At 35.9% G+C, this 26,956-nt stretch overlaps 1 protein-coding gene across 3 annotated transcripts in view; it reads left to right on the top strand.

Annotated features, from left to right (window-relative positions):
* The window catches only part of PIBF1 (progesterone immunomodulatory binding factor 1), a 198,328-nt gene that overhangs the window by 60,515 nt on the left and 110,857 nt on the right, over positions 1-26,956 (top strand). For all 3 annotated transcript variants that reach the window (XR_008957897.1, XR_008957898.1, XM_026493397.4), the window contains exon 10: positions 1,271-1,369. Coding sequence is in view for 1 of the 3 variants with exons in the window: in XM_026493397.4 (XP_026349182.2) it covers positions 1,271-1,369 (99 nt within the window). In the remaining 2 variants the exon portion in view is untranslated. The remainder of the gene's footprint in view (positions 1-1,270; positions 1,370-26,956) is intronic.

Genomic DNA, 26,956 nt, shown 5'->3' with positions numbered 1-26,956 from the left:
TCCAGTTCTTTATGGGAGATGTGGTGATATGATGTAAAAAACATTTGCTCTGCAGCAGACATAGCTGGGCTCAAATTATGGCTTTAACATGGGCTGTGACTTTGAACTAGATACTTAAGCTCTTGAACTTCAGTTTACTCCACTATGAAACAGGTTAGAAAATACAACATAAGGGATTTGTAGAAATTAGGTGAGGAAAATCATATTAACACTCTACATTTATTTATAACTATGTTAGAGAAGAGGATTTTTTAAAAATTAAGTGGTTCTCTGAAAGAAGCTTCCTGTTGGTATTTTTCTTGATCCAGACTTCCGCTTTGATTAAAAAACAAACGAGATTTGATCTTTAAAGGCTCCTGTCTTGTTGTGGCACTCTTGTTACCTTCTGCCTCTTGGACATTACCCTTAACTATCACTAAATGTATCTTTCTCTCCATTTTACTTCCTGCTGTCATCAGTACTGTAAGTGGATGACATACCTAATACTCTGGCTTCATACTTTCTTGAGCCCTACATGAATATTGGCCTTTATCTCATCTCTCCTTCACTTAGCTACTTTACTGGTCACATCCTGGATCTTGGTATCAAAATAAATGATGTCGCTGAAAGTACTATTCTACCTCCACATCACCATCCTTTAATAGCAACCTCTAGTATTCCATCCTGCTTGTACACTACTTATATTTATCTGCTTGTCATCTTATCAGGACTTCATGTCCTTTGCCCCTTCTACTTTGACCTAACTTGTCAGCCCTCTCAGTTCTTGAGTTCTCTTCTTTTCCATTACTCTGTAAGTGAGATCCCAAGGGCCATCACTTTAACTTGCTCGTATCCCAAACTTTGTTCCCGTTTTGACACTTGTGATCTTTATATTATACTTTTCATTTAAAATGTTTTAGAGAATATTTATTATCTTCTCAAGACCTCGGTTTTCTTCTGGATACTGTGTAATAATCTACTTCTTTAGATTATGGTAAGGATTAAACAAGTTACTGTATATATAAACTGTTGAGCCTACCTTCAGCCCATGTGAAGATAAGTTATGGAGAAAGATGATGTGACATTTAGAGATACACCATGTTTGCATCTGTATTACTGTGCTGCTATAGAAACACCCAGACAGGTAAATTCATATAATATACACCTTGGGTCACCAACCTCCTGGTGGGTCCTTAAGATTGTCAGTCCAATTCTAAGCAAACACATTTATGAAACTTTAAAAGATAGATAATTTGTATTTGGAATAACTGAGTATATGTTTAAATTTTAGAAATCTCCGAGAAGCGAGGGATAATGCTGTGGCCGAAAAGGACCGAGCAGTGATGGCTGAAAAAGTTGCTTTAGAAAAACACGATCAGCTCTTAGACAGGTAAGCATTCTAGAAATCTGGAAATGTTAAAAACTCTTTGAATTTTTGTTGCTGTAACTTTTTCTTTTAGAAGAAATATTTTTAATTGAAGTATATTTAATTCAACTGAACTACAGTTACATGCATTATTTTTGTAATAGGTAATTATTGCATATATTAAAACAAGATATAGCACAGTGCAGTCACCCTACAGAATTTCCTTACATGCCTTTTATCCATCTCAACCACTGCTCCTCAAGAGGCAAACACTTTCTCATTCCTGTCACCATAGCTTAGTTTTTGCTCGTACTGGATTGAAAATAAGTGAAATTGTACAGTATGTACTCTTTTGTGTCTAGCTTCTTTCACTCCACATTATATTTTCATCCATTGTGTTGTTGTATCGGCAGTTCTTTCCTTAGTGTTGCTGGGTATGAATATACCACAGTTTGCTTATGCATTCACCTGTCACTGGTCGTTTAGGTTCTTTCCATTTTGAAGCTTATCATGAATGAAGCTGCTATGAACTTTTTTATAAAGTCTTTTTTGGGTACATGTTTTTTATTTATCTTGGATAAATTTTCTCTAGGAGTAGAACTGCTAATCAAAAAGTAGAAGGAGTTCTACTTTAAAAGAACCTACTGAACTTGAGTCCAAAGTGTAAATACCATTATGTGCTCTCCAGTTCATTTCTTAAAAATCTATATGTTCTGGTTCATGTGTGTTGGAGGAAGGAGAAGAGAGAAAATGATTTGTCTTGAATTTATCAATGGAAAAGTATATTTATTTTTAGTAGCCTAACTAATAGGAAAATCACTGATGAGTATTAAGGTAAATACTATTGAACGCCCGAGATTTTCAGTGGTTTGACTACATATAGAGTAAACAGAATCGTTATCTTTTTTTTTAACTTTCATTTTGAAAATAATTTCAGACAGAAAAGTTGCTAAACTAGTACATCAAGTTCCCATATACCTTTCGCATACTGATAAACTTTGAAAATAACTCAGTGGAGCTTTTAATTATTAAATGAAGACTTGCAGATTCATTTGTGACTTAAGCAATACCTAACACTAAAAATTGAGGTAAGTCTTCATATAAGTAATCTATTATCGAAATCTTTTAGAAATGGCTCAGATTGTTATACTTCTGAATTCACATCAACTTTATAAACTTGATACGTTAATAAAAATATTAGAGAAATCTCTTCAGTAATGTGAAAGTATATCTAAGTCCAAACATTTTAATATAAAATAAATTTACAAATCACCTGTTTTTATTGGAGTGCTGTGATAACCTACCGTAAAATCTTACTGTGTATAACCTTTCCATTTATAAAACTATATGGTGTACACAAAACATTTATAATTGGCTTTCCGTTGATGTTGTTTTTTAATGTGATGCATTTAGGAAAGGCTCTAGAATAATATTTATGGACAAACCAGCAAACTTTAAAAGAAAGTGCAAGATTTTAGCTTGTAAACCAGAAGAACTATTATATTCAGGCAGAATTTCAAAACTTACTAGCTTTGGTATGTTTTTGTGAATTTGGAGAAAAGAGAATAATAAATCTGACCTTAAAATTGGCTGTTTTATGTTTATACTCACTTCTGTTATGTCCTAAACTCTGGGACTCTAAAATCCTTCTTATCTTACTTGTCCATATACTAGTAACTGGTATTTATCCGAAAGGCCATGGGAGGCTTTAGTACTTAACGGGATCTTTTGAATTATTGAGAATTCAATCATTTATTGTTTGTAAAGCATGTAGAACAGTGTCTTGCACATAAGTAGTAAGATAGAAATGTTTGTTATTCTTATAAAATGTTAAATTAGTTCAGTTTACTAACTGAACTTTTGCTATTTAAAAGTTGATCTTTCGAAATCGTTTTCCACTAGAATTTTGAATAAACGGGAACAGCTAGTTTTTTTCATCAAGGTTTAATTGATGCACAATATTATATTAGTTTCGGGTGTACAACATAGTGATTCAGTATTTATACACATTACAAAATGATCACTACGGTAAGTCTAGTTACCATCTGTCACCATGTAAAGTTTTTAAAATGTTATTGGCTAGATTCCTTATGCTGTACATTACATCTGCATGTATTATTTGTTTAATAACTATAAGGTTGTACCTCTTAATCCCCCTCACCTATTTCCTCCATCCCTCTACCCTCCCTCTGCTCTGGCAACCATCAGTGTATTTGAGTCTGTTTCTGCTTTTTGTTTGTTCATTTGTTTTGCTTCTTAGATTCCACATGTAAGTGAAATCATAATGTATTTGTTTTTCTCTGATTTATTTCACTTACCATAATATGCTCTAGGTCTATCCATGTTGTCGTAAATAGCAAGACTTCATTCTTCTTTAGAACTAATATTCTGGTGTGTGTGTGTGTGTGTGTGTGTGTCTGTGTGTACACATACCTACATATGTGTACACACACACATACATACCACATCTTCTTTATCCATTCATCTGTCTATGGACACTTGGGTTGCTTTGATATTTTAGCTGTTGTAAATGATGCTGTGATGAGCATAGAATGCTTGTATCTTTTCAAATTAGTGCTTTTGTTTTCTATGGATAAATAACCAGAAGTGGAATTGTTGGATCATATGGTCATTCGATTTTTAACTCTTTAAAGGAACCTCCAAACTGTTTTCCGTAGTTGCTATATCAGTTTACATTTACACCAACAGTGCACAAGAGTTCCCTTTTCTCTACATCCTCACCAACATTTGTTATTTCTTGTCTTTTCAATAATAGCCGTTCGAATAGCTGTTAGGTGATACCTGTTTGTAGTTTTGATTTGCATTTCCCTGATGATTAGTGTTGAACATTTTTTCATGTGCCTATTGGCCATCTGTATGTCTTTGGAAAAATGTCTGTTCAGATCCTCTGCCCATTATTTAATCAGATTGTTTCCTTAACATTGAGTTGTATGAGGTCTTTTTATGTATAGGTATTAACCTCTAATTGCATATATTATCTGCAAATATCTCCTCCCATTCAGTATGTTGCCTTTTTGTTTTGTTGCTAATTTTCTTTGCTGTGTATACACTTTTTAGTTTGATGGAGTCCACTTTGTTTAGTTTTGCTCCTGTTGTCCTTGTCTGAGGGGACAGATCCAAAATAATAGCGCTAAGATCAATGTCAAAGAACATACTGCCTGTGTTTTCTTCTAGGAGTTATGGTTTTAGGTCTTACATTTAGGTCTTTAATCTGTTTCATTTTTGTGTATGGTGTAAGAAAGCACTCCAGTTTCATTCTTTTGTATGTGGCATTCCAGTTTTCTCAATACCATTTACTAAGAGAGACTTTTTTCTCCCATTATATATCCTTGCTTTCTTTGTCATAGATTAATTGACCATATAAGCGTGGGTTTATTTTTGGGCTCTCTAGTCTGATCCATTGACTTATGTCTATTTTTGTGCCAGTACAATACTGTTTGATTACTTTAGGTTTATGGTATAGTTTGAAACATGGTTGTGATAATTCCAGCTTTGTTCTTCTTTCTCAAGATTGCTTTGATATTCAAGGTCTTTTGCTGTTCCATACAAATTTTAGTATTATTTGTTCTAGTTCTGTGAAAAATGCCCTTGATATTTTGATAGGGATTGCATTGAATTTGTAGATTGCTTTAAGTAATATGGACATTTTACCAGCATTAATTCTTCCAATTCATGAACATTGTATATCTTTCCACCACTTATTTGTTTTCAGTTTCTTTCATCAATGTGTTACAGTTTTCAGAGTACAGGTCTTTAACCCCTTGGTTAAATTTATTCCTAGATATTTTATTCTTTTTGATGCAATTGTAGATAGTTTTCTTAATTTCTTTTTTTTTTTTAAGATTTTATATATTTATTTGACAGAGAGAGACAGCAAGAGAGGTAACACACGCAAGGAGAGTGTGAGAGGGAGAAGCAGGCTTCCCGCTAGGAAGCCTGATGCAGGGCTCGATCCCAGGACCCTGGGATCATGACCTGAGCCAAAGGTAGACACTTAACTGCTGAGCCACCCAGGTGCCCCTTAATTTCTTCCTCTGATAGTTTGTTATTATTATACAGAAATGCAACAAATTTGTGTATATTAATGTTGTATCTTGCAGGATTACTGAATTCATTTATTAGTTCTAATAGTTTGGTGGAGTCTTTAGGGTTTCCTATATATAATATCACATCATCTGCAAATAGTGACAGTTTTACTTCTTCCTTTCCAGTATGGATGCCTTTTATTTCTTTTTTAGTCTAATTGCTGTAGCTAGGACTTCTAGTACCGTGGGTTTGTCATATATGGCCTTTATTATATTGAGGTACATTACCTCTATACTCTGTTGAGAGTTTTTATCATAACTGGATGTTGAATTTTGTTGAATGCTTTTCCTGAATCTGTCAAGATCATATGATTTTTATTCTTCATTTTATTGATGTAGTATATCATGTTGATTGATTTATGGATGTTGAACCATCTTTGTATCCCTGGAATAAATCCTTGCTCATGGTATATGATCCTTTTAATGTGTTGTTGAATTTAGTTTGCTAATACTTTTTGAGGATTTTTGCATCTGTGTTCATCAGGGATATTGACCTGTAGTTTTCTTCTTCTGTGGTGTCTTTGTCTGGTTTTGGTATCAGATTAATGCTGACCTCATAATATGAGTTTGGGAACATCCTTCCTCTTCAGCTTCCTGGAATAATTTGAGGATAGGTATTCTTTTAAATGTTTGGTAGAATTTCCCTAAGGAACCATCTGGCCCTGGACTTTTGTTAGAAGTTTCTTTTTTTTTACTAATTCAGTTTCATTACTAGTAATTGGTCTATTAAGATTTTCTGTTTCTTTATTATTTACTTCCTTCTTGAACTTTGGGCTTTGTTTTAGTCTTACTATTCTAGTTCATTTAAGTATAAAGTTAGATTGTTTATTTGAAATTTTTGTTGTTTCTTGAGGTAAGCCTATATTGATATGAACTTCCCTCTTTGAACTGCTTTTGCTGTATCCTGGAGGTTTTGGAACATTGTTTATGTCTGTTAATATTTATATATTAGGCGCCTCCTTTATAGGGTGCAGAAGTATTTACAAATGTTATATCCCCTTGTAGATTGACTCTTATATCCTTGTGTGATTCTCTTCTTTGTCTTTTGTTACAGTTTGTTTTAAAGTCTATTTTGTCTCATATAAGTATTGCTACTCCAGCTTTTGTTTCCATTTGTATGAAATATCTTTTTCTGTCCCTTCACTTTCAGTCTTGTGTATGTATCTTTAGATTTGAAGTGAGTCTCATATAGGCAGCATTGGTTTTTTTGGTTTTTTTGTTTTGTTTTGTTTCCATTAGCCACCTGTGCCTTTTGATTCGAGAACTAGGTCCATTTACATTTAAAGCAGTTGTTAGTAGGTATGCACTTACTGCCGTTTTTTGTTCATTGTTTTCTGGTTGTTTTTCTAGTTCTGCTCCATTTCTTTCTTCTTTTCTTGCTCTTTTTCCTTTATGGTGTGATACCTTTGTTTGGTGTTATGTTTTATTCCTTTCACTTTATTTTTCTTGTATCTATTATAGGTTTTGATTTGTGGTTACCATCTCTCTCTCTCTCTACATATATTTATAACAGTCTATTTTAAGTCAGTGGCCACTTAAGTTCAAATGCATTCTAAAAGCACATTTTTACTCTGCCCTCTACCATGTTTTATATTTTGATAACATATTTTACATCTTTTTATTTTGTATATTCTTCAACTAATTATTGTAGTTATACTTGATTTTATTTCTTCTTCTTAACCTTCATGCTTAGCTTTATACCTGGTTAATCTACTATCTTTATAATTACCTTTATTAATGAGATTTTTTTTTTCATACATTTTCTTATTTCTAGTTATGGCCTTTTCTTGCTTAAAGAAGTCTGCATCTTGGGGGCCTGGGTGGCACAGCGGTTAAGCATCTGCCTTCGGCTCAGAGCGTGATCCTGGCGTTACGGGATCGAGCCCCACATCAGGCTCCTCCGCTATGAGCCTGCTTCTTCCTCTCCCACTCCCCCTGCTTGTGTTCCCTCTCTCGCTGGCTGTCTCTATCTCTGTCAAATAAATAAATAAAATCTTAAAAAAAAAAAAAAAAGAAGTCTGCATCTTCAGCATTTCTTATAAGGCTGGTTAAGTGGTGGGGAACTCCTTTAGCTTTGTTTATGTGGAAAACTCTTTATCTTTCCTTCAGTTCTGAATGATAATCTTGGTGGAGTATTCTTCATTTTAAGTTTTTTCCTTCCAACACTTTGAGTATATCATGCCACTCTCTTCTGGCCTGCAGAGTTTCTGCTGAAAAATCAGCTGATAGTCTTATGAGGTTCCCTTGTATGTAACTAGTTTTTCTCTTGCTTCTTTTAAGATTACTCCTTATTTAATTTTTGACATTTTAATTATAATGTGTCTTGGTGTGGATCTCTTTGGGTTCATCTTGTTTTGGACTCTCTGTGCTTTATGGACTTCAGTATTTGTTTCCTTCCTCAGGTTAGAAAAGTTTTCAGACGTTATTTCTTCAAATAAGCTTTTTCAGACATTATTTCTTCAAATAAGCTTTCTACACCTTTCTCTCTCTTTTCTCCTTCTGGGACCTTATAATGCAAACGTTAGTACACTTGATTTTGTCCCAGAGGTCCCTTTAACTTTTCTCATTTTTAAAAAATTTTTTTTCCTCTGATGGGGTGATTTGCAACACTAGTCTGTTTTTCTGTATCATCTAATCTGCTGTTGATTAATCTTGTATTTTTCATTGGAAAACTAGGTCCATTTACATTTAAAGCAACTGTTAGTAGGTAGGCACTCATTGTCATTTTTTTCATGTTTTCTCATTGTTTTTATATATACCAGCACTGGTTTGTATATTCTTATGTTTTCTCTTTGTTAAAGTTCACCCTGTGTTCATCCATTCTTCTCCCAAGTTTGGTGATCATCTTTATGACCATTACATTGGACTCTTTATCTCTGTTTCATTAAGGTTTTTTTCTGAGTTTTTGTCTTGTTTTTTCATTTGGAATTATGTTCTCCTGTCTCCTCATTTTGCCTGATTTTTTGTGTTTGTTTCTATCTATTAGGCTAATTGGCTACCTCTCCTTGTCTTCAGGGAGTGACTTTGTATAGATGTCCCCTGGGGCCCAGAACTGCAGTCCCCCCTACTCACCAAGCCAGGTGCTCATGGGGCTTCTCATATGTGAGCTGTGTGCATCTATCTGTTGTGCAGCAGCAGCTGGACAAAATCCCCCTGCAAAGGGTTATAATGCTGCTGGATGAAGTAAAAAAAATAGGATTCTTGATGTCCCTACAGTTTAATTCTTACTTAATTAATCTATAAATTCAGTATAATTCATGTCAAAAATTTCAAAAGACTTTTTAGTGAAACTTGACAAAATGACTAAGATTCTTTTTCAGAATTGTTTTGGCTGTTCTTGTACCTGCCTGTTCTTGTATCTTCATTTTCCCATGTGAATTTTTATAGTTGTATTTTTCACATTATACCTTTCATCTACCCAAAGTTCATTTGTTGGTATGGTGTAGATAGAGAACTAATTTTTTTTTTTCATGAAAATGGCAGTTTCCTTAAGTTAAACTATACATTTAATGGGATCCAAATAGAAATATGAGCAAGGTTTTTGTTTTGTTTTGTTTTGTTTTTAAGTCTAGACTCTAACTTCCTCTTCTGTTGGTTGGTGTTAGAGTAAGCACAGGCCTTTTGGGATCTTGTTAAGGGGAAGTGAATTAGGGATGCATTTGGATTAAATGCTTTACAGTCATTTCTATTTATAGTAAAATTATTGCTAGCCATTTCTTACTAGCGGTGACTTCCAGGACTACTTTTGTTGTCTATCCAACCCCCATAAGTGGTGAGAACCAGGAATATGTCTTAGGTACCCATTACTGGAATGAGGTGTTGTTGCCTTCTTTCTTTATGGAGGATATGCAAGATGCAATAATATCTTACTTTGGAGATGCCCTGGCATTTGTCAGACATTGGGTTAATGATGTGATAGGTTCCTGAATCTTCATAGATTTTTTTTTTCCAGCTTTATTGAAGTATAGTTGACAAATAAAACTGTTAAGATATTGAAATTATACAAATTGATGGTTTGTTAAAGGTATGCATTATGGAAAGATTTCCCCCCCCCCATCAAGTTAAATAACACATTTCTCAGCTCACATGTTACCATTTTTTTTTCTTTTGGTGAGAACATTTAAGTTTTACTCTCTTAGCAAATTTCAATTATACAATATAGCGTTAGCAACTATAGTCACCACATTATACATTAGATCTTCAGACTTGATTCATCTTATAGCAAGATTTTTTTTAACCAGACATATTAAATCTGTGGTTTATGTGGAAAAATTAAATTAATGAGTTTCTGAATAAGGACCTACAAATTTTATCTAATCACTGTGGTAACCAGCTAGGTGAAAAAGAAACTTTGGACCCATTTCTCACATTTTAACAGGATAAATTCCAAGTAGATGAGAAATTTAAATGAAAATAATTAAAGTAGTAGAGAAACTATAGGGAGAATATTTTCATAACCTTGGATTGAAGAAGTCTTTTGAAACTCAAAAGTTGTAAAAGTTAAGAATTGATAAATGTGACTACATACAAATGAAAAATGTTGATGTGACATTACTACCATAAAGAAAGTCAAAAGAAATGCAATCTAGGAAAAGTATTTGCCTCTCCTATCACAGTCATGTAACTAATTTCCCTATAAGAAGACCCTCTTTTAAGTCAATAATAAGTGATAATTAGATTCACATTAAAACTATACTGATTTTTCTGAAAAAAACAGAAATGTTGATAATACACTGTGTGTGGATATGGAAAAACTGGCAATCTTATACATTGTTAGCTGGATTCTTTTTTTAAAAGATTTTATTTGTTTGTTTAGGAGAGAATGAGACAGAGCCAGAAGGAGTGAGATACAGAGAGGGAGAGGGAGAAGCAGACTCCCCACTGGGCAGAGAGCCTCACATGGCACTCAATCCCAGGACTCTGAGATCATGATCTGAGCCAAATGCAGACGCTTAACCAACCAAGCCACCGAGGTGCCCCTGTGAGTGGGATTTTAAGGTGATACAACCCCTAAGAAGAATTATTTAATAACACCAATCAAAAATACAAATGCACATTGGTCTGGATCCAGGAGTTTCACTTCTAGTACATTATCCTGAAAATATACTTGCTGGCTACAAAATTACATATGTACCAACGTTTTCTTTTTTTTTTTATTTAAATTCAATTAATTAACATATACTGTAGTATTAGTTTCAGATGTAGAGTTCAGTGATTCATCAGTCTTGTATAATACCCAGTACTCATTACATCACATGCCCTTCTTAATGTCCATCACCTCGTTACTCCATCCACCCCCTCCACCTCCCCTCCAGCAGCCCTGTTTGTTTCCTGTGATTAAGAGTCTCTTACGGTTTTCCCTCTCTGGTTTCATCTTGTTTAATTTTTCCCTCTTTTCCTCTATGAGCCTCTGTTTTATTTTTAAATTCCAGATACGAGTGAGATCATCTGATAATTGTTTTTCTCTGATTGACTTATTTCGCTTAGCATTATACACTCTAGTTCCATCCACATTGTGGCAAATTGACAAGATTTCATTTTTTTATGGCTAAGTAGTATTCCATTGTGTGTGTGTGTGTGTGTGTGTGTGTGTGTGTATACACCTTTATCCATTCATCTGTCGATAAACATCTGGGCTCTTTCCATAGTTTGGCTATTGTGGACATTGCTGCTATAAACATTGGAGTGCATGTGCCCCTTCAGATCACTACATTTATATTCTTTGGGTAAATACCTAGTAGTGCAATTGCTGGGTCATAATGTAGCTCTATTTTCAACTTTTTGAGGAACTTCCATACTGTTTTCCAGAGTGGTTGCACCAGTTTGCATTCCCACCAGCAGTGTAATGGGGTTCGCCTTTCTCTGCATCCTCACCAACATCTGTCATTTCCTGACTTGTTAATTTTAGCCATTCTTACTGGTGTGAGGTGGTATCTCGTTGTGGTTTTGATTTGTATTTCCCTGATGGCTAGTGATGTTGAGCATTCTTTCATGTGTCTATTGGCCATTTGTATGTCTTCTTTGGAGAAATGCCTGTTCATGTTTTCTACCCATTTCTTGACTGGATTATTTGCTCTTTAGGTGCTGAGTTGCTAAGCTGTTTATAGATTTTGGATACAGGCCCTTTCTCTGATATGTCATTTGCAAATATCTTATCCCATTCTGTCACTTGTCTTTTGGTTTTGTAAGCTGTTTCCTTTGCTGTGCAAAAGCTTTTTATCTTGATGAAATCCCAGTAATTCATTTTTGCCTTTGTTTTCCCTGCCTTTAGAGACTTTTCTAGCAAGAAGTTGCTGCAGCTGAGCTCACAGAAGTTGCTGCCTGTGTTCTCTAGGATTTAGGTCTTTCATCCATTTTGAGTCTATTTTTGTGTATGGTGTAAGGAAATCGTCCAGTTTCATTCTTCTTCATGTGGCTGTTCAATTTTCCCAACACCGTTTATTGAAGAGACTTTTTTTCCATTGGTTATTTTTTCCTGCTTTGTTGAAGATTAGTTGACCATAGACTTGAGGGTCCATTTCTGAGTTCTCTATTCTGTTCCATTGATCTATGTGTCTGCTTTTGTGCCAGTACCATACTGTCTTGATAATTTCAACTTTGTTATAGAGCTTGAAGTCCAGAATTGTGATGCCACCAGCTTTGGTTTTCTTTTTTAACATTCCTTTGGCTATTCAGGGTCTTTTCTGGTTCCATACAAATTTTACGATTATTTGTTACAGCCCTGTGAAAAAAGTTGATGGTATTTTTATAAGGATTACATTGAATGTATAGATTGCTCTAGGTAGCATAGACACTTTAACAATATTTGTTCTTCCAATCCATGAGCATGGGACGGTTTTCCATTTCTTTGTGTCTTCCTCAATTTCTTTCATGAGCGTTCTATAGTTTTCTGAATACAGATTGCCTGTTTGGTTAGGTTTATTACTAAGTATCTTATGGTTTTGGGTGCAGTTGTAAATGGGATCGACTCCTTAATTTCTCTTTCTTCTGTCTCATTGTTAGTGTATAGAAATGCAACTGATTTCTGTGCATTGGTTTTATATCTTGTCTGACTTCTAGCAATTTTGGGGTGGAGTCTTTGGGGTTTTCCACATAGAGTATCATGTCATGTGCAAAGAGTGAGAGTTTGACTTCTTTGCCAATTCATATGCCTTTTATTTCTTTTACTTGTCTGATTCCTGGAAGAAGTAGAACTAGGACTTCTAGTACTATGTTGAACAACAGTGATGATAGTGGACATCCCTGCCGTGTTCCTGACCTTAGGGGAAAAGCTCTTAGTCTTCCCACATTGAGAAGATATTCGCTGTGGGCTTTTCACATATGGCTTTTAGGATGTTGAGGCATGTTCCCTCTATTCCTACTGTGTGAAGAGTTTTAATCAAGAAGGGATGCTCTACTTTGTCAGATGCTTTTTCTGCATCTATTGAGAGAATCATATGGTTCTTGTCCGTTCTTTTATTAATGTAGTGTATCACATTGATTGATTTATGGATTTTGAACCACCCTTGCAGGCTAGGAATAAATCCCACTTGGTCGTGGTGAATAATCCTTTTAATGTACTGTTGGATCCTATTGGCTAGTATTTTGGTGAGAATTTTTGCATCCATGTTCATCAGGGATATTGGTCTGTAATTCTCCTTTTCAGTGAAGTCTTTGGTTTCGGGATCAAGGTAATGCAGGCCTCATGGAAAGAGTTTAAAATTTTCCTTCCATTTCTATTTTTTTAAACAGCTTCAGAAGAATAGGTATTAATTCTTCTTTAAATGTTTGGTAGAATTCCCCTGGGAGGCCATCTGGCCCTGGACTTTTGTTCGTTGGGAGATTTTTCATTACTGCTTCAATTCCCTTGGTGGTTATGGGTCTGTTCAGGTTTCTTATTTCTTCCTGTTTCAGTTTTGGTAGTTTATTATGTCTCTAGGAATGCATCCATTTCTTCCAGATTGCCTAATTTGTTGGCATATAGTTGCTCATAATATGTTCTTACAATTGTTTGTATTTCTTCAGTGTTGGTTGTGATCTCTTCTGTTTCATTCATGATTTATTTGGATCCTTCTCTTTTCTTTTTGATAAGTCTGGCCAGGGTTTTATCAGTCTTATTAATTCTTTCAAAGAACCAACTCCTAGTTTCATTGGTCTGTTCTACTGTTCTTTTGGTTTCTATTTCATTGATTTCTGCTCTCATCTTTGTTATTTCTCTTTTCCTGCTGGATTTAGGCTTTATTTCCTGCTGTTCTTTCTCCATCTCTTTTAGGTGTGGGGTTAGGTTGTGTATTTGAGATCTTTCTTGTTTCTTGAGAAAGGCTTGTATTGGTATAAGTTTCCCTCTTAGGACCACCTTTGCTGCATCCCAAAGGTTTTGAACAGTTGTGTTTTCATTTTCATTTGTTTCCATGAATTTTGTAATTCTTTAGTTTCCTGGCTGACCCATTCATTCTTTAGTAGGATATTCTTTAGCCTTCATGTATTTGAGTTCTTTCCAAATTTCCTCTTGTGATTGAGTTCCAGTTTCAAAGCATTGTGGTCTGAAAATATGCAGGGAATGATCCCAGTCTTTTGGTACCAGTTGAGACCTGATTTGGGACCCAGTATGTGATCCATTCTGGAGAATGTTCCATGTGTACTCCAGAAGAATGTGTATTCTTGTTGCTTTAGGATGGAATGCTCTGAATATATCTGTGAAGTCCATCTGGTCTAGTGTGTCATTCAGACCCCTTACTTCCTTGTTGATCTTCTGCTTAGATAATCTGTCCATTGCAGTGAGTGAGGTGTTAAAGTCCCCTACTATTATTGTATTATTATCGAGGTGTTTCTTTAATTTTGTTATTAATTGGCTTATATAATTGGCTGCTCCCATGTTAGGGTCATAAATATTTACAATTGTTAGATCTTCTTGTTGGATAGACCCTTTAATTATGATATAGTGTCCTTCTTCATCTCTTATTATAGTCTTTGGTTTAAAATTGAATTGGTCTGATGTAAGGATTGACACCCTAGCTTTTTTTTTTTTATGTGCATTAGCATGATAAGTGGTTTTCCACCTCCTCACTTTAAATCTGGAGGTGTCTTTGTATCTAAAATGAGTCTCTTGCAGCCAGCATATCAATAGATCTTGTTTTTTTATCCAGTCTGTTACCCTTGTTTTTTGATTGGGGGCATTTAGCCCATTTACATTCAGAGTAACTATTGAAAGATATGAATTTAGGGCTATGATATTACCTGTAAAGTCACTGTTTCTGCATATTGTCTCTGTTCCTTTCTGGTCTGTTACTTTTGGGCTCTCTTTTCCTTTAGAGGGCCCTTTAATATTTCTTGCAGGGCTGGTTTAATGATCACAAATTCTTTTAGTTTCTATTTGTCCTGGAAGTTTTTTAAATTTCTCCTTCTATTTAAAATGACATCCTTGCTGGATAAAGTATTCCTGGCTGCATATTTTTCTCATTTAGTACCCTGAATATATCATGCCTCTCTCTTCTGGTCTGCCGGGTCTCTGTGGATATGTCTGTTGCCAGTCTAATGTTTCTGCCCTTGTAGGTTAAGGACCTCTTGTCCCAAGCTGCTTTCAAGATTTTTTCTTTGTCTCTGAGATTTGCAAGTTTCACTATTATATGTCGAGGTGTTGACCTATTTTTATTGATTTTGAGGTGCGTTCTCTGTGCCTTTTGAGCTTGAATACGTGTGTCCTTCCCCAGATTAGGGAAGTTCTCCACTATAATTTGCTCCAATATACCTTTTGCTTCCCTCTCTCTCTCCCTCTCCTGTTCTTCTGGGATCCCAGTTATTCTAATATTGCTTTGCTTTGTAATATCACTTACCTCTTGAATTTTTCCCCTCCTGATTCAGTAGTTATCTCTCTTTTTTTCAGCTTCTTTATTCTCTATCATTTTGTCTTCTCTGTCACTAATTTTCTTGTCTACCTCATTTATCCTAGCAGTTAGAGCCTCCTTTTTTGATTGCACATCATTAATAGCCTTTTTTATTTTAGCTTCATTGGATTTTAGTTCTTTTATTTCTCCAGAAAGGGATACTCTAGTGTCTTCTATGCTTTTTTCAAGCCCAGCTAGTATCTTTATAATTGTTATTCTTAACTCTAGTTCTGATACTTATGCCCATACTGATTAAGTCCATGGCAGTCAGTACTGCCTCTTGTTCTCTTTTTTGAGGTGAGTTTTTCCATCTTCTCATTCTGTCCAAAGAAGAATAGGTGAACAAAAGAACAAAATACTAAAATGCCAACAATGACCTCAGAAAAATACACACGAAACAAGTCAGAAGAGACCTGAAACCAGAAAAAAGAAATTAAAAAAAGAATATAATCGGACAGGTGAACAGAACAGAGCAATGCACTAGATTGTGTGTGTATTTTGGTCTGTTTGTTAGAAAACTGGATCCCAAAATTGTAAAGAAAGAAAAACTTACATAGGTACAAAAATAAAATGAAATACAGTGAAAGTATAGAATGTAACTGTAAAAATGAAAATTAAAAGACAAAAAAAAGTAAAGAAGGAGTATAAACAGACAGGTGAAGAGAACAGAGCAATACACTATATCCCAGGTGTATTTTGGTCTGTTTGTTAGAAGAAACTGCATACAAAATTGTAAAGAAAGAAAAACATATATACAAAAATAAAATTAAATACATTGAAAGGATAGAATGCAACTATAAAGATGAAAATTAAAAAAGACTTTACTAAAAAAAGAAGAATAAAAGAGAGAATATGATTAGACAGGTGAAGAGAACAGAGCAGTCCACTATATCCTAGGCATATTTGTTCTGTTAGAGGAAACTGCATCCCAAAATTGTAAAGAAAAAAAAACTTATATATATGTACAAAAATAAAATTAAATACAATGAAAGGATAGAATGTAGCTATAAAAATAAAAATAAAAAAATACTTTTAAAAAAGAGTTGATAAAATAAGAAATCGGTTGAAAAGAGAAAGAGAAAATTAAAATTGAAATATTAAAGGATTGTATTCTATATATTATTTTCCCCTAGCACTGGAATTTTGCAGTTCTGTGTGATCAGTAAACTTGATCTTAATTGGATGTTGTTGTTGATCTTCTAGGGGAGCAGGGAGTCACTCATGCTGATTCTCAGGTGTCTTTTTCCCCAGGCGAAATTGCACTGCCCTTACCAGGGGGCCAGGCTAAGTAGTCTGCTCTGGATTGCTCTATGTGGCTTTCGTTCCCTGAAGGCTTTCAGCCCCGCTTTTGAGGATGAGAATAAAAATGGCAGCCTCCCAATCTGTAGCCCTGGAGCTGAAAGGTCACACCCCACACTCCTCAGTGCACCCTCAGGGAAAAGCAGTCAATCACTCTTGTCTCTCTGGTCCACGCTCCTTGTTCACCCAGTCTATGACTGAGCATTTCTGTTTCATCCATGAAACCCCATTTCGAGTCTCCAAAACCTGCAGACTCCTGCAGCATGCACCTGGCCACTCCTCCCCGTGTTGGTTCTGCCATTTGCTGGGCCCCTGCTCAGAGAGTGGTCACCCAATCATGCCACAGTTTGTGGTTTATGGCAACACTGAGCTGAAAGTCCACTCCTGGGCTCACTGATTGCAATCAGCTTTCCCGCTCCAATGTCTGGGAGCTCTGCTGCACTCAGGCACCCCAGGCCTTCCTGAACCCCAGGGATCTTGAGACTACCCTGTCCCACCTAGGATTCCACCCCGCTTCGCCACCTGAGTGCCTTTCAGGCTGGGAAGGCCCTCACCAGAGCAGACTTCTGAGTTCTGATTTTGTGCTCTGCTGCTGTTATCACTTTCCTGTAGTCAGCTGACAGGGGCTCCCTCCTTCCATGGTTTATCTTCCCATGTATCACCTCAGATTCACTTCTCCACACCTCCTTGTAGAAAGTGGTCACTTTTCCATTTATAGAGTTTCAGCTATTCTTTTCTTAGATCTCTGGTTGAGTTTGCAGGTGTTCAGAATGATTTAATAGCTATCTAGCTGACTTCCTGGGACCAGACAAAACTAAGGTCTCCTACTCCTCTGTCTTCTTAGACTCCTCCAACTTATTCTTTATAGCAGAGTGTTAAAATTACAAAAGCTGAAAACACCACAAATGTCCATTGACATTTAGGCAGTGGTTAAATAACTTATAGTATGTAGAATACAATATGTAGCTATACAAAAGGAATGAAGTACTATATATCCTGATGAGGAAAAATCTTCAAGATATGTTATTAGGTGGAAGAAAGCAAGGTGCAGAACCGTATGTATATATATGACAGCACCAACATACATATACACCAACTTTTTTCACCCAGGCTATTTATCACATATATTTGTATATATGCATGCACACATATATACATATACACACACATTTATCTATAAATAAAAGGCAATCGTTTGTATTTAAATTACGAACAAAACAGTAGAATACATGTTTGTATATATTTCCTATGTATATAGAAACACTTAACTGCTTGTGGAACAGGAAATTAGGTGTCTGGTGGACAGATGTTGGAAATAGATTTTTTATAATCTTTTGTACTTCTAAATATTCAAATTTGTGAATGTGTTCCTTGTAAATTGTATTACAGAATGAGGATCCCAGTAGATTTTTCAGGCAGAATTAATGAGCTGAATGAAAATTAATGAATAAATATATGATCATGTAGAAGAAAACATGTGCTTTTAGTATAGACTTCAAATTGAAATGTGAAAATGACTTTGAAGATTTCAATATGGAGATATTATCCTACACTAATGGAAGTTATACAGACATTCCTCCTTTTATTGAACTTTACTTTATTGCACTTCACAAATATTGTTTTTTTCCCCCAAACTGGAGGTTTCTATCAACACCATCTTTTCAACAGCATTTGTTCACTTTGTGTCTCTGTGTCACAATTTGGTAATTCTTGCAATATTTCACATTTTTTCATTATTATTATATTTCTCATGGTATCTGTGATCAGGGATCTTTGATGTTACTATTGTCATTGTTTTGGGGCACCACGAACTGCACCCTTATAGGACGGCAAACTTATAAATGTCATGTGTGTTCAGACTCCTCTGACCAGCCAGTCCCTTGTCTCTTGTCCTTGGGCTTTTCTATTCCTTGAGATACAACAGTAGGAATTAGGCTAGTTGATAACCCTATGATGGCCTCCAAGTATTCAAGTGAAAGAAAGAGAGTCATATATTTCTCAATTTAAATCAAAAGCTAGAAATGAGTAAGCTTAGTGAGGAAGGAATATCTAAGGCTGAGATGGGTTAAAAGTTGGGCCTCTTGCACCAAACAGCTAAATTGTGAGTGCTAAGGAAAAGTTCTTGAAGGAAATTAAAAATACTACTCCGGTGAACACACAAATGGTAAGAAAGCAAATAGTCTTACTGCTTTTATGGGGAGAGTTTGAGTGGTCTGTATAGAAGATCAAACCAGCCATAACATTTTCCTTAAGCCAAAGCCTGATCCACAGCAAGGCCCAAACTCTCTTCAATTCTCCAAAGGCTAGAAGAGATGAGGAACCTGCAAAAGAAAAGTTTGAAGCTAGTAGAGGTTGGTTTATGAGGTGTAAAGAAAGAAGCTCTCTCCATGACAAGTGCAAGATGAAGCAGTAAGTGCTGATGTAGAAGCTACAAGTTATCCAGAAGATCTGGCTAAGATCGTTAATGAAAGTGGTTACACTAAACAACAGATTTTTGATGTAGATGATAGAGCCTTATATTGGAAGAAGATGCCATCTGGGACTTTCATAGCTAGAGAAGAGAAGTCAGTGTCTGGCTTCAGAGTTTCAAAGGATAGTCTAACTGTCTTGTTAGGAGCTAATGCTGCTGGCGATTTTAGGTTGAAGCCATTGCTCATTTACCATTCCAAAAATCCTAACACCCTAAAGAATTAAGCTAAGTCTACTCTGCCTGTGCTCTATAAATGGAACAACAAAGCCTGGATAAAAGCACATCTGTTTACAACATAGTTCACTGAATATTTTAACCCCACTCTTGAAACCTACTGCTCAGAAAAAAAGATTGCTTTCAAAATATTATTGTTCATTGACAGTGCACCTGGCCACCCAAGAGCTTTAATGGAGATGCACAATGAGATTGATGCTGTTTTCATGCCTGCTAACACAAGATCCATTCTGCAGCCCATGGATCAAGGAGTCATTTTGACTTGCAAGTCTTCTTTTTTAAGAAATACATTTTGTCAAGCTTATAGCAGCCATAGATAGTGGTTCTTCTGTTGGATCTGGGTGAGGTAAACTGAAAACCTGGAAAGGAGTCACCCTTCTAGATGCCATTAGAAACATTCATCATTCTTGGGAAGAGGTCAAAATATCAACATTCACACAAGTTTGGAAGAAGTTGATTACAACTGTCATGGTTGACTTAGAGGTGTTCAAGACTTCAGTGGAGGAAGTCATTTCAGTGGTGAAATACCAAGAGAACTAGAAATAGAAGCAGAGCCTGATGATGTGACTGAATTGCTGCCATCTCATGGTAAAACTTTCACAGTTTTTGTGGCTCATCAAAGAAGTGGTTTCTTCAGACGGACTCTACTCCTGCTGAAGATACTGTGAAGATTGTAAACAATTAACAAAAATTTTAGAATTTTATATCAACTTGATAAAGCAGTGGTGGGATTTGAGAGGGTTGACTCCGATTTTGAAAGAAGTTCTACTTTGGGTGAAATGGTATCAAACAGCATCACGTACTACAGAGAAATCCTTCATGAAAGGCAGAGTCAATCAATGCAGCAAACTTGTCTTATTTTAAGAGATTGCCACAGCCACCCCAATCTTCAGCAACCACCAGCCTGCTCAGTCAGCAGCCATCACCTTTGAAGAAAGATCTTCCACAAGCAAAAGATTACCACTCAGTGAAAGCTCAGATGATGGTTAGCATTTTTTTAGCAATAAAGTATTTTTTAATTAAGGTACGTACATTCTGTTTTTTAGAAATAATGCTATTATACACTTTGTAGGCTACAGTATAGTATAAACATAACTTTTATATGCACTGGGAAGCCAAAAATTTCACTTGGCTTGCTTTATTATGATACATTATTGCAGCAGTCTGGAACTGAACCCACCATATCTCCAAGGTATGCCTGTATCTGAAATGTGGTCTGTGATTACCTTATCTATAAAATCATGCTGGGTACTGGGCACCCAACCTTTAAACCCAAGGGCTTAAGAAGAAAATGACCAAAATGGTGGAAAATTTTTAAAAGTTCTTTTAGTGCTATAACTGTCTACAAGTGTTTGAAAGGTTCTCATATGAACTATCTGATTTTCTTACCTGGTTAGACCTAACGTAGTAGAACTGGGACCACTGGATAAACGTTATAAAAAGGAGTAAAAATAAACTTTCTAATAGGACTTTTCAGAATTCCTTGGCATCTAATATGTTCTCCATCAGAGTATTTAGGCATCAAAAAAAAAAAAAAGTGTTTAGGCATCAGCTGGCCAAGTATTCAGCAGGACTATGCTCATAAGTATTGAAGCATCAAGTGGGTAGCTTGATGAGTTTGAAGACCCTTTGGATTCTGAAATTATCTGTGATAACAGCTCAAAAGAGTTAATGTGCTCATTTTGTTACCTTACAAAAGGAATGGTGAACCCAAGGCATTTTGGAGAGTATTATTTTTAAAATCTCTGCAGTTCCTGTTTTTTCAAAATAAAAACCTAGTGTTTAGGACTATTATTTGAAAAAGGGCTATATATATATTTTATATCCTCAAAAATTCTTTTGAGTGCAAATTGCCTAGGAGTATTTGAACTCATATACATTGTGAGAGTATCATATATATTTTTTGTATATAGTGAAACCCAAGGAAAATTTTTTTTATTTTATTTTTCAGAGGTTGAGTTTTTAATACTCAAATATGTGATTCTGACTTCCTTTGTATCAAAAATTGGAATAAACATGGTACAGTCTTTACATGGATTGTGATTTCCCTGAGTCATGCTAAATTATGTAAAGCTTCAAACATGCCTATACACAATTTTCTAGTCAGGTGTAATTAACCTCAACTTCATTTATGTTAAAAGTTTTTCTTTATCGAATTCCTCCTTTAATGGTTAAATGCCGTGTGTTATTATAAAGAAAAATGTAAGGAAGTAGTATGCCACTTTCAGACATGAATGAAAGAAGGGGTTTTACTCAAAGACTTCAATTTTCTACAAAAAAAATGTACTTTTGTCAGGCATATGAAAGACCTATGTGTCTAGCAATTCAAGTTCTCCAGTTCAATAAGTAACAAATATCCATCTTTCATATACATAAATAATTATCATCTTATGTTTTGTTGCTTTTGAATCTGCACACACTCTGGAGATTCTTTCTACCAAAATGGGGAAATTTTAAAACTCAATGTGAACAGTGGAACGAACAAGTTGAATACACTGTTAACTTTAGGAGCCTACACGAGAGGTCTGTATATGAATCTAAATGGAAAGCTTGCAATCCAGAATTAATTTTTTTTTAAAGATTTTATTTATTTATTCGACAGAGATAGAGACAGCCAGCGAGAGAGGGAACACAAGCAGGGGGAGTGGGAGAGGAAGAAGCAGGCTCATAGCGGAGGAACCTGATGTGGGGCTCGATCCCATAATGCCGGGATCACGCCCTGAGCCGAAGGCAGACGCTTAACCGTTGTGCCACCCAGGCACCCCCAGAATTAATTTTAATGGTATTTTTTCAGTTATGGTTAACTGTTCTAAAATATTTGTTTATATTGGAATAGTCTAGCCCTGTGTTGTTCTAAAATTTTCTATTTGCTTCTAAGCTGCTATTCTATCTGACATATATTCGTCCACTTGCATGGGATTACATCTCAAGGGGGACTCATTACATCTTAAGTAATTCTGATTTTTTTTCCAGTAAAGGCTTTGGAATTAGGGGTAATACAGTGTTATGAAAGCATTAAGAAATTTATTGTTGAGATGTAAAATATCTATTCCTTTTTAGTCTAGACTAAAGGCTCTGAAAGGAACTGATAAGAAAATTTCATATTCACATCACAATGTGTGAATTTTATTTTATGCCACCTCTCCTCTGTCTTCCTTTTTATTAGATATTGATCTGATCTGACATTCCTTCTCCCACCAGGAACGGTGACCTAGGGAATCATTCCTTTAGCTATTCATGGATAATTTATTGCTTATAATTGAGTTTAAAAGGTACTGGTTCTAAAGTGGTATGCCAGTTCCTCACCTCAAAAGAACATATCTTGAATATTTTCATGCAGCAAGTCAAAACACACACACATTGAGCAATTTGATATTGTTTTCTGTCAGTCTTTTTTCTTAAGAACTGGGTGCTTCTGTGGTCAAAAAGGATATCTACTCTTTATCAGGAGAATGAATGATGAATGCCAATGTTGTTATCTGAAATTTTGTGGGACAGAACATCTTTATATAGTAATGGACTAGAATTATCAGCATATTTTGCTGTGCAAATGGAAGAATTGCTATAGAGAAGTGCTCTTTCCATACCTGCCAACATAAACCTCTTCTCAATCCTGAGTAATTGAATGATTGTCACTTTCAGAGCATCATTCCCTTTGTATCTTATAAAATCAACACTGTGCTCTCACATTCTATCTTGGTTCATATTCTTTTCTAGCTGCTTCTTTCAAATTTCATACATGCACAGAAGCTACACGAATGGTACAAAGAACTCCTACACAGTTGACCCTTGAACATTGTTATTTGAACTGCATGAGTCAACTTACATGCTGATGTTTTCCGATAAATACAGTACAGTACAATGAATGTATTTTCTCTTCCTTATGAAGTTTTTAATGACATGTTCTTTTGTCTAGCTTACTTTATAGTAGGAATACAGCATATGATACATACAACATGCAAAATAATGTGGTAATCAACAGTTTGTTATCAGTAAGGCTTCCAGTAATAATAGGCTATTAGTAGTTAAGTTTTGGGGGAGTCAAACATACATGCAGATTTTCAGCTGCACAGAAAGTAGGTACCCCTGACCTCTGTGTTGTTCTACGGTCATCTGCATTTCTTTTATCCAGATTCACCGCTTTTTAATATTTTGCTACATTTACTTATCTTTCTTATTCTCTCTCTTTCCTCCTACCCATACACACACACACGCACACAGACACATAATTTTTTTTCTGAATGGTTTAATAGATTGAATGTATTGTGTACTTTTGCTTCTTCACAGTGTATTTCCTAGGAATAAGAATATTCTCTTATGTAACCACAGTACACTTATCAAATGCAGCACAACATTGATAGCAATACTTTTATCCATTTTTTGTCAGTTGTCCCAGTAATACCTCTTTATAACAGTTTTTTTTTCTGGCACGAGATCCAATTCATATTCATGCATTACTTTTAGTTATGTCTTTTCAGTCTCCTTTAATCTGAAACAGGCTCCAGGGTTTAGTTGGTTTTTTTTTTTTCTATTTTGTTTTCATGACATTTGGTCCTCTTTCTTTTAATTTTATATATATAAACACACACACGGATGACCCTTGAACAGCACGAGTTTGAACTACACAGGTCCACTTATGTGCAGATTTTTTTCAGTAAATACAGTACAGTACTTTAAGTGTATTTTCTCTTCCTTAACGATTTTCTTAATGACATTTGCTTTCCTCTGGCTTTATTCTAAGAATGTACTATACAATGCATATAACGTACGGAATATGTCCACTGTTCATGTGATCAGTAAGGTTTCCAGTCAACAGTAGGCTATTTGTAGTATGGTTTTGGAGCTTCAGAAATTACACACAGATTTTCAATGATACGGGGAATGAGCACCCCAAACCTCAACATTGTTCAAGGGTCAACCATATATATCTTCTTTTTGAGATCTCATCTTCTACTCAGCTTAGGAAATGACCACCAGTGTTTTTCAGCTCAAACCATACCTTTTTTGTGTCTGATTTCCAGCTACCTGTTGACATTTTTATCTGAATGTCTTTCTGGAACTTTAAACTCAGTATTTTTGAAACAGACTCAGCTCCCTTCCACATTCATTCCTCCCAAAACAAAAATTTGCTTTAGCTGACTTCACTTCTATGATTGCATCACCATTTTAAAGCCATTTCTGTTTGCGCCTTCAGAATAGTAATCCTTTTCCCTTGCTCCTAGGAGTAATCGCTTGTCATTCCGCCCCTACTGCATTCTGCTCCCTGTTGTATCTCTAAAATCCTCTTCACTCTTGTTGCCACCATACTGGATCAGCTTCTCATTACTTCTTGACTGTTGTCATGTTGAAATTGTGTACAGTAAACTCCTAATTGGTTGCTCCATCTCTCCCCACTCAGTTAATCCTCTTGCCCAGACCTGTTCTTCCTCCCATAATTTTGCATTCTGACTAACATCATCATTTGCCGAGGCACTTGAACAAGAAAGCTGGTGATTCACAACTACTTTTTTTCCCCTCACCTCACCCCACTTCCCATTTATTCAGCTAATAATTATTAATATTTATTGATAACTACCATATGCCAGTCACTGTGATAGATGCTGGTATATATTAGTAAATTAAACTAGAGATAGCCCCTGCTGAGAGTCAGTTGAGGAAGACAGAAAGTAAACAAGCAGTTAGATATTAATTATTATATTATAATTATGCTTTCATGATTGCTATGAACTAGGTATTGCGAGGAAGAATAATGGCCTAGGCAGGGTATACCATGATACAATAATCAAGAAAGGCCTCTCTCACACTTACGATAAGCAAATGTCATATTATTTTCCATTTCTTTTTTTTTTTAAGATTTGTTTATTTATTTCTTAGAGCGCACAGTGAGGAGGGGCAGAGGGAGAGGGAGAGAGAGTCTAAAGCATACTCCGCACTGAGCACAGACCTCAATACAGGGCTCAGTCCCATGATCCTGAGATCATGACCTTAGCTGAGACCAAGAGTCCAACGTGCAACCAACTGCACCACCCAGGCACCCCTATTATTTTCCATTTCTAAATATATCTAATCATTTCCTTCCTCTTAATCCCAGGTGCCACCACTTTAGTCCAGTCTGTATTTTCCCTACCTGCACTGTTTATGATAGTCTCAGAACTATCTCTCTGCTTTCAGTTTAGTCCTCTTTGTTTCATCACTCACTCTTCCAGAGTAGTTGTTCTAAAACTGAGAACTCTGTTCCTGTCATTCAGCAGGGTGCCATCTAGACTGCACAGCTTAGCATTTAAAGTTATTCACAGACACCTTGCCTATCTTCCCAGACTCAGATCTTTTTCTTAGTGTCCTCCATATACGTAAGAAAAATTGATCTCTTGTAGTTTTGTAAGTGTATGGTGCTTCCTTTCTGAACCCCGTGTATGTGTTCTTTGCTAGGAATGGCCTTTTCTCTTCCCTAGTTCATGTGTCTTACCATTCATCTACTAGGTAGATACCCATTCATTTGGTAGGACTGAACTCAGTGATCTCATCTTCTGAGCAACTTTCAGAAATACTGAAGTCTCTTCTTCTCTCTGTTTTCTACCCATTATATTATAATTGTGAGTTTATTTACGAATCTCTCCCTGTGAAGTATTGGGGTTTTTTGAGGTCAGAGATTTTTTTTTTTCTTCTCCGTCCTTGCTTCTCTAGAAAAGCCTCTACTCAGTATCTTTGATAAGCAGTTTTGAATAAATGTCTATCAACTGCAATTGATTAGAGTTTTCTGTATTCATTTTGACTTACAATTTTCCAATGTGAACGCAATTTGAATGCTGAACAGAGTGCCCAGTGCTCTTCCGCATTTTACTACATCAGTGGTTCCCAAATATAGATGAATTTCAGTCACCTACAGAATTTCTTTTTTTTTCTGGAAGACGTATTCCTTTGCCTCCCTCTACTCTTAGTAAATAAATATCTCTGCAGGGGCACCTGGGTGGTGTAGTCAGTTAAGTGTCTGCCTCTTGGTTTTGGCTCAGGTCGTGATCACAGGGTCATGAGATTGAGCCCCACTTTGACCTCTGTGCTGGGCTTGGAGTCTGCTTAAGATTCCCTCCCACTGCCCCTCTTATACCCACTTGCTCTTGTGTGCTTTCTCTCTCTCTCAAATAAATCTTTAAAAAAATAAAAAATAAAAATAAACATCTCGGGGCACCTGGGTGGCTCAGTCGTTAAGCGTCTACCTTCGGCTCAGGGCGTGATCCCGGAGTCCTGGGATCAAGCCCCACATCAGGCTCCTCTGCTGGGAGCCTGCTTCTTCCCCTCCCACCCCCCCTGCCTATGTTCCCTCTCTTGCTGGCTGTCTCTGTCAAATAAATAAATAAATAAATCTTTAAAAAAGTAATAAATAAATAAAATAAACATCTCTGTAGAGAGGGCCCAAGAATTTCTATGTCCCGTGAAGTTCCCTAAATGATTCTGATGTATCCTTTCCTCAAATACATGTTTGGGGAACACCACTCTGTGATAGCCTCTGAAAACACTTTGTAAACTGTAAATATTAAAGAAATGTTAGTTATTACCATTTATCATTGTGCCCTTCTTGGTGCCTTAACCAGAAATCTCAAAAGATATTAACGTTTTCTCAAAGACTAATGCTTTATTACCC

The sequence above is a fragment of the Ursus arctos genome, unplaced genomic scaffold (assembly GCF_023065955.2).
Source record: "Ursus arctos isolate Adak ecotype North America unplaced genomic scaffold, UrsArc2.0 scaffold_10, whole genome shotgun sequence".
Taxonomy (NCBI): Eukaryota; Metazoa; Chordata; class Mammalia; order Carnivora; family Ursidae; genus Ursus; species Ursus arctos.
Note: the sequence above shows the minus strand (reverse complement) of the source record. Positions and strands in the feature narration are given on the sequence as shown.